Source organism: Capra hircus, chromosome 22, assembly GCF_001704415.2.
Source record: "Capra hircus breed San Clemente chromosome 22, ASM170441v1, whole genome shotgun sequence".
Classification (NCBI taxonomy): Eukaryota; Metazoa; Chordata; class Mammalia; order Artiodactyla; family Bovidae; genus Capra; species Capra hircus.
In genome coordinates this window covers 51,318,125-51,330,700 of record NC_030829.1, presented here as the reverse complement: position 1 = coordinate 51,330,700, position 12,576 = coordinate 51,318,125, and the positions used below count along the sequence as shown (strand labels likewise).

General features: G+C 60.5%; 1 protein-coding gene across 3 annotated transcripts; it reads right to left on the bottom strand.

The window, feature by feature from the left end:
* SLC26A6 (solute carrier family 26 member 6) lies at positions 884-11,898 on the bottom strand. 3 transcript variants are annotated; one of them, XR_001917011.1, is made up of 21 exons: positions 11,792-11,898; positions 9,590-9,748; positions 9,146-9,285; positions 8,802-8,912; positions 8,116-8,279; positions 7,757-7,921; positions 7,528-7,680; positions 7,065-7,147; positions 6,833-6,980; positions 6,479-6,592; positions 6,252-6,329; positions 5,844-5,939; positions 5,647-5,753; positions 5,400-5,469; positions 4,205-4,297; positions 4,008-4,112; positions 3,538-3,633; positions 2,272-2,468; positions 1,745-1,799; positions 1,354-1,490; positions 884-1,151 (listed from the first exon to the last, which is right to left on the bottom strand). XR_001917011.1 is itself a non-coding variant. In XM_018038273.1 (21 exons), the coding sequence occupies exons 1-21, from the start codon at positions 11,812-11,814 to the stop codon at positions 1,137-1,139; spliced, it is 2,292 nt and encodes a 763-aa protein (XP_017893762.1). In that variant the 5' UTR covers positions 11,815-11,897; the 3' UTR covers positions 884-1,136. The 3 variants fall into 3 exon arrangements, 2 of the variants coding, with proteins under 2 accessions (XP_017893762.1, XP_017893763.1); XM_018038273.1 differs by having other exon boundaries at positions 2,272-2,451; positions 11,792-11,897; XM_018038274.1 differs by lacking the exon at positions 11,792-11,898 and adding an exon at positions 11,095-11,202 and having other exon boundaries at positions 2,272-2,451.

The following is a 12,576-nucleotide window of genomic DNA, read 5'->3' as shown; positions in this document are numbered from 1 at the left end:
ACCTGAAAAGGGCAGGCTCACGTGTTTCGGCAGGTGACGTGATCTAGCGCTGCCGCAAGCTAACTGTGGCATTCACTCACTGAACACTCATTGAGCAACCCAAGAAGAGGGTACTATTCTTATTCTCTCCTGAGGAGGACAGACGCCCAGAAAGATTCAACCCCTCACCCTAGCCCTGACCATTCAGTATCAGCTGGCCCAAAGGACCATTGCTGTCCACAGGGCCGCACACCCAGACGTCAGTGTTTTATGGCTGAAATCAACACGTGGTTCTTGGCCAACAGTGACCTGCCAAGTCCAGATAGTCTAGTTGTAGGAATAGGCAATTTTTCCCCAAGTAAATCAATCACGCGCATTCTTCTTTCCTTTTCACCGTGCTGTGTGACTTGTGGGATCTTAGTTTCCCAGCCAGGGATCGTATCCTCACCCTTGGCAGTGAAAGCTGAGTCCTAACCCCGGGACTGCCAGGGAATGCCCACATTGTCTTCACTGCAGACCCTCGACACTGACCGCAGGTGTTCCCAGCACAGCCCCCAGGGCTGCCCAGCGGCACCTGGCCTCCCTCACCCGCTTGGGTGTCCTTGTGAACAGGTCATTCTTGAGAAGCAGCTCTGATTCCAGCCACTTTATAGATGAGGGCACAGGTGCCAAGGGCTGCATGCAGCAGAGGACGATGGGGTGCGGGATGAGGACGGGGATGCCCCTACCCTGGGCCTGGACCCCAGCTGCACACTCCCTCGCCCCACACTCCCCCTGCCTGATCCTGCCCTCCCCAAACCTTTCCCCAACTTCTGACTCCAGTTCCAACTTTGGGGTGCAGGAAGGGTCAGAAGCCGGGACTGCGGAGCACACCCTCGCCCCACCAAGCCACAGCAGACCCTGGTATCAGGCAAACAAATCTTTATTCCTGAGGTTAAAAACACGCTTGCTCCTCCAACTTGGCCAGTGTCTCATCCCCAGCCTAGAGCACTGAACTTGGAGTCCCAGGACCTCCATCCCTGAGTTATGTGTGTGAGTGTGCGTGCACGGAGGGGACTCCTGGTGACGTCCGGAGGCAGCCCAGGGTTGTGGGGTTTCTCACAGGTACCCTGCCAAACCTGCAGAGGCAGATAGTCTCAGGCGGAACGGCAGCATGGTCAGAGTTTGGTAACCTGGGCAGGGACGGGAGAAGAGGAGGGTCCTGTCAGTTTCCAGAGGATAGCCTTCTCTCCAGGCAGGAGGGGAAGGCGGTGGGTCCCCGCGGGACAGAGCCATTCTAAGTCATCCAGGAAGGGCGGACTTCCCAAAATGGGGTCAGGAGGGGACAAGCAGGAGATAGACAGACAGAGCTCAGCAGGCCAGAGGTCAACTCACCAAAACAGGGTTGACGGGGCTGGACCTCTGCTGTTGGAGTGCAAAGAGGACAGCGTCATGGACCGAGGCAAACAGATGCTGCTTGGTGACAGAAGCGTCGAAGAAGTGCCCATCCTCAAGCTGCTTGATCACGGGAGCTGTGGGCAACCAGTAGGTCTCTCCTGACTCCAGAGCCACCAGGAACCCCCAGGCGCTGACAGAACGTCCCCCTAACCATCACCTCTGTGGCTTATAGCTAATCCCCAACTCATGACCCTTGACCCCAGCCTCCCAGGACACCTCTGACCTCCAGTTTCAGAGAAAGACTTTTTCCCTGTGCTGACCGGCAGACTCCTCGGCCAGAACCCTCACCCCCTGCCCGGACCTCTCTCGCTGTGTCCACCCCACGCACCGTGGCAGGCGGCCATGTACACCTCCACCTCGATCTCCCGGAAGTCACGGAAAATCTGCGGCACGAAAGGGGGCCAGGCTCAAAGGGGGCTCAGGGGCTCCAAGGTGGGCTCAGGGCAGGTTGGGGGAGAGAGTTCAGAGGGGTAGCTCAGGGGTGGGGGGCCAGGCTCAGAGGGGGGCTCAGGGGCTCCGAGGGGGTCTCAGGGCAGGTTGGGGGAGAGAGTTCAGAGGGGTAGCTCGGGGGGGGGCACCAGGCTCAGAGTGGGGCTCAGGGGCTCCAAGGGGGGCTCAGGGCAGGTTGAGGGAGAGAGTTCAGAGGGGTAGCTCGGGGGGGGCACCAGGCTCAGAGTGGGGCTCAGGGGCTCCAAGGGGGGCTCAGGGCAGGTGGGGGGAGAGAGTTCAGAGGGGTAGCTCGGGGTGGGCGGGGGGCCAGGCTCAGAGGGCTCTTGGAGCTAGTTTAGGGTCAGGGTTGAAGATCAGGGTTGTCCTCCCCGAAGGCCCTTCTTAGGGACGCCCCTGGCCCCTTACATTCTTCAGGCTCTTGAGACACACAGTGTCCACGAAGGAGAAGGAGCTCAGGTCCAGGATGAGGGTGTGGAAATCTGGCTGAGGCAGGCCTAGGGCCTTCAGCGAGGACATGTCTGAGGCTTTGGCATCTTCTGGAGCCCAGGCTCCTGTTTCCTCTAGCTCAGTCCCTGTGCTCGCCTCCTGGGGAACCAGACACGCTGCAAGGGCCACCCACGGTGAGGGCGGGAGGGCAGGCGGACAGGGAGCAGAGGGGCAGGCAGGGAACACGCACAGATGTGTGGAGACACACAATCAGACGTGAGCGCATACATGCAAATGCACATATATATTGGGTACGCAGGGAACACGGGAGGACATGGACACGGGGAGCTGGTATGCAAAGACAGGAGGGACACATGGGGACACCCAGGAAAGGACACCCAGACTTGGGGAGCACACAGACCGTGCTCTGTTACCACCTGGGCCCACGCTTATAGGGACATTTAAGAAGGAAGGGGAGACTTTCCTGGTGGTACAGTGGATAAGAACCCGCCTGCCAATGCAGGGAACATGGGTTCAATCCCTGATCCCGGAAGATCCCACGTGCCACGGAGCAACTAAGCCGCGTGCCACAACTACTGAAGTCCATGCGCCTACAGCCTGCGCTCCGCAGCAAAAGAAGCGCCACAGTGAGAAGCCCGTGCACCGCATCAAAGAGTAGCCCCGGCTCTCCACAGCTAGAGAAGTCCGCACGGCAACAAAGACCCAGCGTGACCAAAAGTAAAACAAATGAGCAAATAAAAATTATTTAAAGAGAAAAAAGAAGGACGGGGATCAGGAGACCATGCCCCATCTTCAGGGGGCCAGAGTGCAGTGGCTAGGGGCTGCTGGAGCAAAGCAGAAGAGACACATGGACACACGTGCTCATGCAGACATCCTGCTTGACGTCTACCAGAGTCTCTGCTTGAGGCTGGCGTCCCCTTTGACCCCAGATTTTCCCCACACGCCCAGCCCCTTCCCCGCTGTCCATGAGCACAGAGTGTGGAGTCTTGTGGGATCCACAAATTCAAGGTCTTTGTCCAGGCATCAGATTACAGACTGGAGACCCCAAGCAGAAGTCTATGGCATATCATGAGAGGTCTCCCTGCAGAATATCAGATCCATCACTCCCCTCCTCCTGCCACTGGCATGACAACCTTGAACCCACAGCTGGTAGGTCCATGGACTTCCTCCCGGGATCACCTGGGCACCCTGATCCCTGAAGCTGCCCCCTCCCTCCAGTCTCACCTTGGCCTTGGAGCCCTCCACATCATTGTTGCTCTCGATGTCCACGACAGTAGTGTTGACATTGATGGAGATGGACGTGCCCTTGGAGGCAGCAGCCTAGGCCGGGAAAGGGGGTGGGCCGGGAAAGAGGTGTCTGAGATGTCAGGTGACAATCAGGCTGGGAAGGCCTGGCGTTGTCCCCTGGCTTTCTGCAGGTGGGTAGGTGGACCAGGAACTGAAGCTTGGGACCTGGAGCAGCCAGGCTGAAGGCTGTGGGGTTGTGACCCACTATGGGAAGAGGACCATGATGGTTCATGCCACCACTGGCTTAGGAGGTGGGAGAAAAAATCAGACTCCCCCTAGAGCCTTAACCTGCCAGGGGAGGAAAGCAGGGTCCCTGGGGGCATCAGGGAGCGAGGAGAAGGGCTGAAGAATGAGGGTGAGTAGCCAGGAGGCTGGGAGGCAGGCTGGGAGGGGTCGGAGGGCCCTGCCTGTTTGGGGAGCTTATTCTCCTTCTGCAGTCGCTTCAGCTTCAGCTCCTGCTTCCGGAGCAGCTTCTTCTTCTGGGAGAGGAGGTAGTCCACATCCACACCGCACTGCAGCAAAGGACAGCACAAGGGGTGTGCAGGTTGCAAGAGAGGAGGGACCCACTGCCCCTCGCCCTTGGCCCGCGGACCCCAGGTCTCACCCTCTGCTTCAATGAGTCACTGTAAAGCTCGGCGTTGGCAAAGTACACGGTGGCTGAGGAACGGAAGACCTTCACGCCTGGGACCTCCCTGGCCTGGGGACAGGTCAGGTTGGGGGTGGCTGAGCCCTCGTCTCTCCTAGCTGCATCGTGCCCTCGTTTCTTTCCTCCCCGTGTGCCCCGATACCTGCCACCCCAGCCCTCTGCTCCCCAGCCAACACAAGGCCCAGCCTGTGGCCCATGCCCTGGAGCTGGTGAGGTCATCCTGACCCCTCAGCAGGGTCTGTCAGAGCTTCTTCTTTCTCCTCCAGGGGGTCCTCAACCTCTCCCACCCCATCCCCCAGTCCTTCTGCCAATACCCAGGCCGGGGGAGTTCCCTGGTGGCCTAGTGGTTAAGACTCCACATTAGCACTGCAGGGGCACGGGTTTGATCCCTGGTCTGGGAACTAAGATCCTGAAAGCCTTGCAGCCAGGCCAGGTTTCAGTGGCTCTCAGCTTCTGCTTGGGTGTCCAACCCTAGCACTGGGGGGGCTGTTTCCTGCATGCAGACAGAGCTCCTCCACAGCTGCTAGCCCAGCCAAGGCTTCCCCAGCTCCCACGCATCTCAGGACACTCTAGGTCTCTGCCTGGCCTTTGGGCCTGAACCATGTCCCCGCCCACCCCAACCCCCGCTTCCCCCACCTCCCTTGCCATCCAGCTGAGCTCCTCCATGCATGTCCCCCCCAGCCACCCTGCCACTCTGCCTCATGTACTGGGCTCAACCTTCAAGTCTCCATGAGAGGAAATGAGCTGATTTGATTCCAGAGCCCCCGCCTTTGTTCTCAGAGCGTGGCGTGAAGCTTCTCAGGAGGTAAAGGACAGTAACCCCATTGATCAGATCCGGAAACAACTTTCCCTACATCCTGGTGCCCTGGATCCTGCCCCTCTGCATTCCTGACCCAGGCCTCTTCTGCAGGATGGGGCTTGTACTGCTGCCTCCGAGACGGATCCCACCCCTGGGGCCCAAGGCCCACACTCTGAGTGTATGTGTAGGGGGACCCCAAATTCCTCTCTTGAAATTTCAAGGACCAAAGCACCGTTAGCACCCCACCCCACTCCCTTGGCCGCACCAGGCATGGAAGGTGCTGATAAGAGATGATCCCATTTGCCCCATCCCTCCCCATCCGCATCACCCCCCGGCTTAGCCCTTGCTGCTCACCCCTGAGTACTCTGCCAGGTCTCTGTAAATATCTGTGTCTGGCATCTGCCCCAGGACAGAGTAGTGGGGCCTGTAGAAGGAGACAGTGCCGCAAGAAGGGGGCGTTAGGAGAGGGGGCAATGGGGGCTTTCTGAGGAGCCTGGGGTCTCCTCCCGCCGCAAGATATGGGAAAGCTGGAGGAAGCCAGTGGGGACCTCGTCCCCTCACCAGCTGGAATGGGGGGGACGACATCAAAGGGGTGACTTACATCTGGGTGCGGACCACTACTAGCATCAGGGAGAATACTACTGCCACTGCCAGGCCGAGGTCCAGATTCAGCAGGATGGTGGCCACAAAGGTCACCACCCAGATGAGCTGCAAACAGAAGGGTCTCGGTCCACAGACTCCAGCAGGGTCACTGGGGCTGAGGGCCCTGACCCCGGCCCAGCGTCCCAGGCATCTCACCAGATCCATTCGATTGGCCTTCCAGAGGGAGAACACGTCGGTGAACTGCATCACCATGCCCTTCAAGTTCACGATGACCACGGCGGCCAGGACCGCCTAGGGGACGAGGAGGGCCACCAGGGGCTGGTGAGAGGTGCTGGCTGCTCACCACCCTGAATCCCCCAGATGAGCCAGACTGTCCTGGAGCGCCTGGTAGGACCCTTAGACACCAATCACCTTCCCTCGGAACCTAACGCCTGCGCTCTGATGCTCAAAAGTTTTTACTCCTGCCCCTCCACTCCAAATCTCTCCCCAGAGATTTCCAGCCTGACCCTGTATCCCTCCGCATCTCCTGGGACCTGATGGACTGCTCTGAGCTCCTGGCCTGGCCCAGGCCCTCGAGCCTGGCTGGGTGGGCTAGGGGCTCACCTTGGGCAGGTCTTGGAAGAGTTCTCCCAGTTTGATGATGATAATGAGGATGAAGAAGGAGGAGACGGCTCCAGCCACCTGTGGAGTGGGTATAAGCAGGGCGGGTGGGCTGGAGTGCAGGAGAGAAGTGGGGAGAGCTGGGGGGAAAAGGGGGAGCCAGGGGAGGGGGAGCAGGGGGAGGACCACCCAGCAAAGCAGCAGGCCCACAGAGGCACACCTATGCCCACCTGGGTGTTGCCCCCGGTGCTCTCCTGCACCAGGCTCCGAGACATAGAGCAGCTCACAGGGAAACACTGGAAGATGCCCCCAAGGAGGTTACTGAGGCCGAGAGCCACCAGCTCCTGAGCGGGGAGTGAGGAGCGAGCACACGTCACTAGCGGTGCGGGGTGTCCAGGCCTATGCACCCCCACCTCCACATCCACTTTGCAGCCACAAAGACTCGGCCACTGTCCCGAGTCCCCCACGCGGCCCCCGCACATCTGTGTGCTCTTTCCCTGTCTCCCGCCTGGTACTCCATCCCCCCACCCCCTCCCAGGGGCTGGGGTCTGGGGACCCCGTGACCCGCATCCCATTCCCCAGACCTGGTTGCTGTACACCCGGTAGCCGTGCCTCAAGGCGAAGATCTTGCCCAGCGAGATGGCAATGGCGAACCCGACCACAGCGATGGCGAAGGCATTGCCCAGAAGCTTTGCGAACAGCTGGGGGTGGGGGGCCTTCGGGGGCACCAGCCTGTGAGGGGCATCAGTGAGGCCAAAGGAAGGTTCTGGGCCTGGCCACCCAACCCTCGCTGACCCCACAGGGGCCGGAGCTCACCCTGCGGGGATTTTGCCCACGATGTCCACCCCAAATGCCTGCTGCAGGCCCACGCCGTAGGAGATGCCTGTGGCCCCGATGAGCTGCAGGGAAAGGACCGGGTCAGGGGAGGGCCTGGCACCATCGCGGTGAAACGGGGGAGAAATCAGAGAAACCACTTGGCGGGTAAAGCAAGAAGCCTGAAGAGAAACCTTCAGAGGGGTGGGGAGAAGGCAGCGATAGGCTGACAGCAGCACACGACCGACCGTTTTGAGAAAAGGGAGATGCTGCCAGGAGCAGTCTGCTGGGCCTTCCCCCTCCCCACCACCCCGTCTTCAGTCCCCACTCCAGCTAGTTTCTAAATACCTGGGGGGTGCCCACAAGGCAGGGACTCTCCTCACCCTTCCCCCAGTCTGCCACCACCCCCCTACCCCACGTCACCCCCCACCCCATCCCCACCCCCAAGGGCCCCCGGAATTCCAACCGTGAGCAGCTCCCCAGGGACTGGCATGGGCAGATGTCGCCGTAGCTTTTCATTCAGGAGCTTCACCAGCACGAGCACCACTCCTGCCACGATGGCAGTGATCACGGTACCGACCACCGTCTGGGGCAGCTTCCAGCAGACCTCCAGTACTGTCTGAGGGGGGCAGGGTCATGGCCAGCCCTCCCGGTCCGGGCCCATCCACCCGCCCCTCCTCCCTGCCCTCACTCACATAGATGAGGGACAGCGGTCCAGAGCGGCTGCTTAGATGGAGGCCAAACACATACTTGAGTTGCGAGATAAACACGTGCACAGACGCGGCCGTGGTGTAGGCTCGGACCAGAGGCTCTGATAGGTAGGTGACCACGAAGCCGAAGTGGACCATGCCCAGCCCCACCTGTGGGGTGCACGGGACAATCAGGGGAGGTGAGGGTCCTAGCGGTGGCCGGGGCAGAGCCCAGGGCAGGTGAGATCATGAGCGATGAGGGGGTGGTGATGGTCAGACATTCAGAGGAAACTGTCAGATGGGGTGAGGTGGGGGTGCGGGGCAGGATTGGCAGTCAGGGGCATGTACTCCTGATGGCTCTGCACCTGGAAGAGGCCCACGAGGACACTGAGAGTGGAGGCCAGCTGCACCCGGGTGTCGTCCCTGGCTGTCACGTTGACTGTGGAGTTCAAGCCCAGCAGGAAGGCGTCGTCCGGAGCCAGCGATTCCATCACACTGCCCACCATCACGGACATGACGGCAAAGGTGCCTGCAGGGGCAGATCAGGGTGGTCTGAAGAAGGGAGAACACGGCTTGCCCTGGATTCTGGGTCTTAAGGGAGCGACCAGGAGACACCAGTTCTAGACAAATGTCCCCAGACTATGCTGTGCTAATGGAGGGCAGTGCTGATGGTCAGGTATGCACCCCAAGTTCCAAGGTTCTTGAGGGTGCCTAGCATCATTTCCCTTGCCCAAGCTGTGTCCATGGGCTCAGGACGGCTCCCCTAGTAAAAAGTGGAATGGGGAAGAGTGCAAGGCCTGACTCAGGCTTCCAGGCTTGTGCCAAGTCTGGGCCCCGTGAGTAGCTTCACCCACCACATCCTCCCAAGTCAGGGCCTCTGATCATCTGAATCTGTGTTTTCATGGTCAGAGGCCCAGTCCTACCTAGAATGCCCACACCAATGCCTCTCTCCCTCTTCCCTAGGTCTCTCTGCCTTGCTCAGTGCCCCCTCTCCCTGCCCCCATGGGGAATGCAGGCATGCTCCTGCAAGGCTAGGCCTGGCTCCACTCACCCACAGAGATGTGCCGGGAAGTGCCAAACAGGAAATAAACAAAGACAGGATAGAAGGAGCTGTAGAGGCCATACACGGGGGGCAGTCCAGCCAGGAGGGCATAGGCCAGGCCTAGAGGTGGAATGGTAGCAATGTAGACTCGAGGTCAGGGGCTTGAAAGGATGCGGAAATGCTGCCCCTGGGTGATGCACCATAGTCCCAGGGGCAGGAGTCATGCTTTGGGCCGTGGGGAAGGCGAGGGTTGAGGTGGGGGTGGGGTGCACAGACCACAGGCTAAGGCCTTGAAGGGTCAGGATCACCATCCAAGGGCTGAGGGTACAGTCTCCAGGTCAAGTGCGGCTTACCCTGTGGTAGCTGCATAATGGCCACACTCAGGCCAGACAACAAGTCACCCAGAAGCCAGTCACGCACAGAATACTGGGGGAGCCAGGCCAAAACCGGGAGGTACTGAAGCAGAAGGGCTTGGGCCCGCGCACGGGAGCACCTGGGGACACCAGGGTAGGTATTAGGTGCTGGTTTAGTTGCTCAGTCGTGTCCTCCTCTTTGTGACCCCCCAAGGACTGCAGCCCACCAGGTTCCTCTGTCCACGGGATTTTCCCAGGCAAGAATACTGGAGTGGGTTGCCATTTCCTTCTCCAGGGGATCTTCACGACCCTGGGAATTGAACCTGGGTCTCCAGCATTGCAGGCAGATTCTTCACCCACTGAGCCACCAAGCCCAAGCCCAAGCCCTCTGGTATCAGAGGCAGGGGCTCCCTCGGTTCTGGCCAGGCCCACCGTCAACCTTACCGAAACCAGGTTCGCCACTGGAGCGTCACTGGTGCTGGGCTCCGGCTCCCCAGCTCCTCCAGCTGTTCTTGGTTCAGCAGTGGCCGATCCACATGGTAGTCTCGCTGCCTCAGCTCCATGGCCTGTGTCCTGGACAGCAGTGCCTGCGTGTCCCTCTCTCTGGTGGGTGTGGGGGGGGTGGCGGTGAGGCCAGAAACAGTGAGGGCACGACCTGGCCCAGCCACCCCTAGACCTCCACCCGGGACTGGAGGATGCCCCACCTGGCTTTTCTAGGTCTCAAGATCTAGACAGGTCCAACCCCCTAGCTGCCTCTTGCAGGCCCCAAGGCCCACGCCCAGGCAGGGGCAGTACCTGAACTTTGGCTAGTGGAAGACTCTCGCTGGGCCAAAGTCCCCCACAAAGAGACAGCAGGATGAGCATAAGCCACACTTCGGCCCAGGTGTGGCTGCCCAGCCTTTGGTGTTCGCCAATCTAGCTTGCAGGCTGACTGCTCCTCCCAGCCTCCTCCCCCAACCCCTGCTCTCCGCCAGCCAATCCCCACCAGTCTGAGTCTTTATCCAGCCGCCCCACGAGCCCAGTGCATGTTGTCTGAGAGTGCAGACACGGGAGGAGGAATCCAGCATAGCAGGCAAGCCTCTCTATAGGAGGAGGCGGCTCTAAGAAAAGCAAAGCATCGGGGCTAAGACTGCCCGCAGGGCTCCAGTCACACGGCCCAGGTGGTAGACAACTGAGGCCCCATAATGGGAAACCCAGGGGCTTGGTTCTCACCAGGAGGGAAGACTTTCGAGCCTGGAAAGGGACGCTCCCTTATTAATGGGGGACAATCTCACTTGAGAAGATGATCTCTGGGAGGATCTCGCCTAATAGGAAGCTCTTCCCTGACAGGTAAGTTTTCACCAACTAGGTGAGGTCTGTCCTGGGGAGAATCTCTGATCTGCCCAGTGGCTACCATCTGAATAAGGGGAATGATCTCGCTGGAATAGAAGATCTGGGTCGGGGGGAGGGAGTTCTTAGGGGTCCCTGACGGCTCAGTGGTAAAACAAACAAACAAAAAAACCCCGCCTGCAATTCAGGAGACGCAGGTGCGATCCCTGAGAATCCCATGGACAGGGGAGAGGAGGCTGGTGGGCTACAGTCCATGGGGTCGCCGAGTAGGCCATGGCTGAACTCACAGGCATGGGGAAGATTTTACCTGGGCGCACTCTCACCTGGGAGAAGCTGTCCCAGAAATAGTTCTCCCTTGGGAACAGGAGCTCTTAGAGAGTGAGCGCTTACCTGGGGGAAAGTTTTCACCTGCCAGGGAACTTCTGATCAGGAGGGACTTCTCACCTAAGGTAAGCTCTGAGTGGGGAAAGCTCTCCCCTAGGAAGGGATCTCAGAGGGGGAAAGCTTACCTGGAGAGTAGCTCCCCTCTTCGGGGGAAAGCATTAACCTGTCAGGAAATTTCTGACCTGTGAAAAGCTCTGACCTAAGGTAAGGTTCCCAGCTGGCGGGCAGGAGCTCACCTGGAAAGGGCCTCTAACCTGGATGTCCCGGTGGAAGGAGGGAGTGGAGTGGGTGCAAGGACGATCCTGAGACTATTGGCATGGCCGACTCACAGAGATCTTTGAGCCCCCCTCGCCCCTCCTCCGTGAGTCACTCGAGGTCTTAAAGGGCGCCCACTCCCGCCCCCTCGCCGCCCCCCCGCGCCGCCGAACCCGCGCTTGGAGGGCGGGGCCTAGCTCTTTGGCCCCTCCCCCTAGGAGGGCCCGGCACCCAGAAGGGCCGGAGCGCTCATTCCCGGACCAGTTGCATCGCTGGGTGTACTCAAGCCCCCGCTATGGACACTCTTGCAGCCACGTCCAGGGCCCCAACGCGCCGCACCGGCGCACCTCCTGGGCCGGAGCTCTTCCGCACACAGCCGCCTCCCGGCGGCTCCTGGCTAGCCCTCGGACGGCGCTGGAGCGGCTTTCCTCGCAGCCTATAGGGGCTGGGGTCGCGCGGGCTCCCGCCCCATCCCTCGCTACGGTTGGGCAGCCGCCTGCAGAAAATCCACAAAGCGGTAAACAGAGGCGCGCCAGGCGGGAAATGCCTGCTCGGAACTCGGTGGTACTCCCTCCCCTTTCCTAACTAGCCCAAGCCGGGCGCCTGCTCGGGGGCCAAGGGGTGGTCCGCCCCTCGGGCACTCGAACACGAGGAACTGAGGCCGCGCCCTGCACTCACCCCTGCGCTTCCGACAGCCCCATGGCTGGTGGGCATCCGCGAGGCAGTAGCTCCCAAGCTCGGGCAGGAGGCCGCTACAGCCCGAGAGGCGGGGCCGGGACAGAGGCGAGGCCTGAGGCTCACTTCCAGCGGCCAATCCCCGGGCAGAACGGGGAAGGCTTGGGCCAATCAGCGTGCCGGAGCGGGGCTTCAGGGACGCTCCGCCGCCTCGGCGAACCCTAAGGAGGGAGATTTAACCCTTTCCTTCCCCTGTGACTTGGCTCTGGCTCCTCCTCGTGGCCCGACTAACTCTCTTGCCTGAGCGGGTTGTGGGACTAAGCGGGATTAAAGACCTGAGCTGGTTCCTCAGTGGTATGGGGTTGACATCAGGTCCTGGCTTCTTGCGGAGGGTGCCCTCGGGGTGGGGAGCAGAGTGTCTAGGGGCGCGGCTGATGACCAGAGACTTAGCTCGCAGTGGGGTGGCCGGGTCCGTGGGGCCTGCCATGCCTCCATGAGGGCACCACCCTCAGGCTTTGCCCCTGAGACTTGGCATGTCTCTAAGATCCGAGGGGCCCAAGGGCTCCCTTCAACGCTGGACACACAGACCTGAAAGTTTGCGAGCTCCGCCCCCCACCCCCACCCCCGACCACCCTCCCCAAAGGAAGCACATGAGGTCGAAAAGCTTCTGCCTGGGTTCCTGATGAGCGGGATGTGCCGACAGCTAGGGGTCAGTGGTGTCAATGGACTGAGGGCAGTTCCTAGGGTCGGTTTGAGAGCCAGAGCAAATGCCAAGTCAGGGCAGCAGG

What these genes read in the sequence shown, in the direction of transcription:
- SLC26A6 (XM_018038273.1), bottom strand. Translation starts at nt 11,814, where the DNA reads ATGGGGCTGTCGGAAGCGCAGGG. An exon ending in GCACCGGGGGCAACACCCAG is followed by an intron (nt 6,330 to 6,478) that starts GTGGGCATAGGT and finishes CCCACTCCACAG; the next exon opens with GTGGCTGGAGCCGTCTCCTC. An exon ending in AGAATAAGCTCCCCAAACAG is followed by an intron (nt 3,634 to 4,007) that starts GCAGGGCCCTCC and finishes TTCCCGGCCTAG; the next exon opens with GCTGCTGCCTCCAAGGGCAC.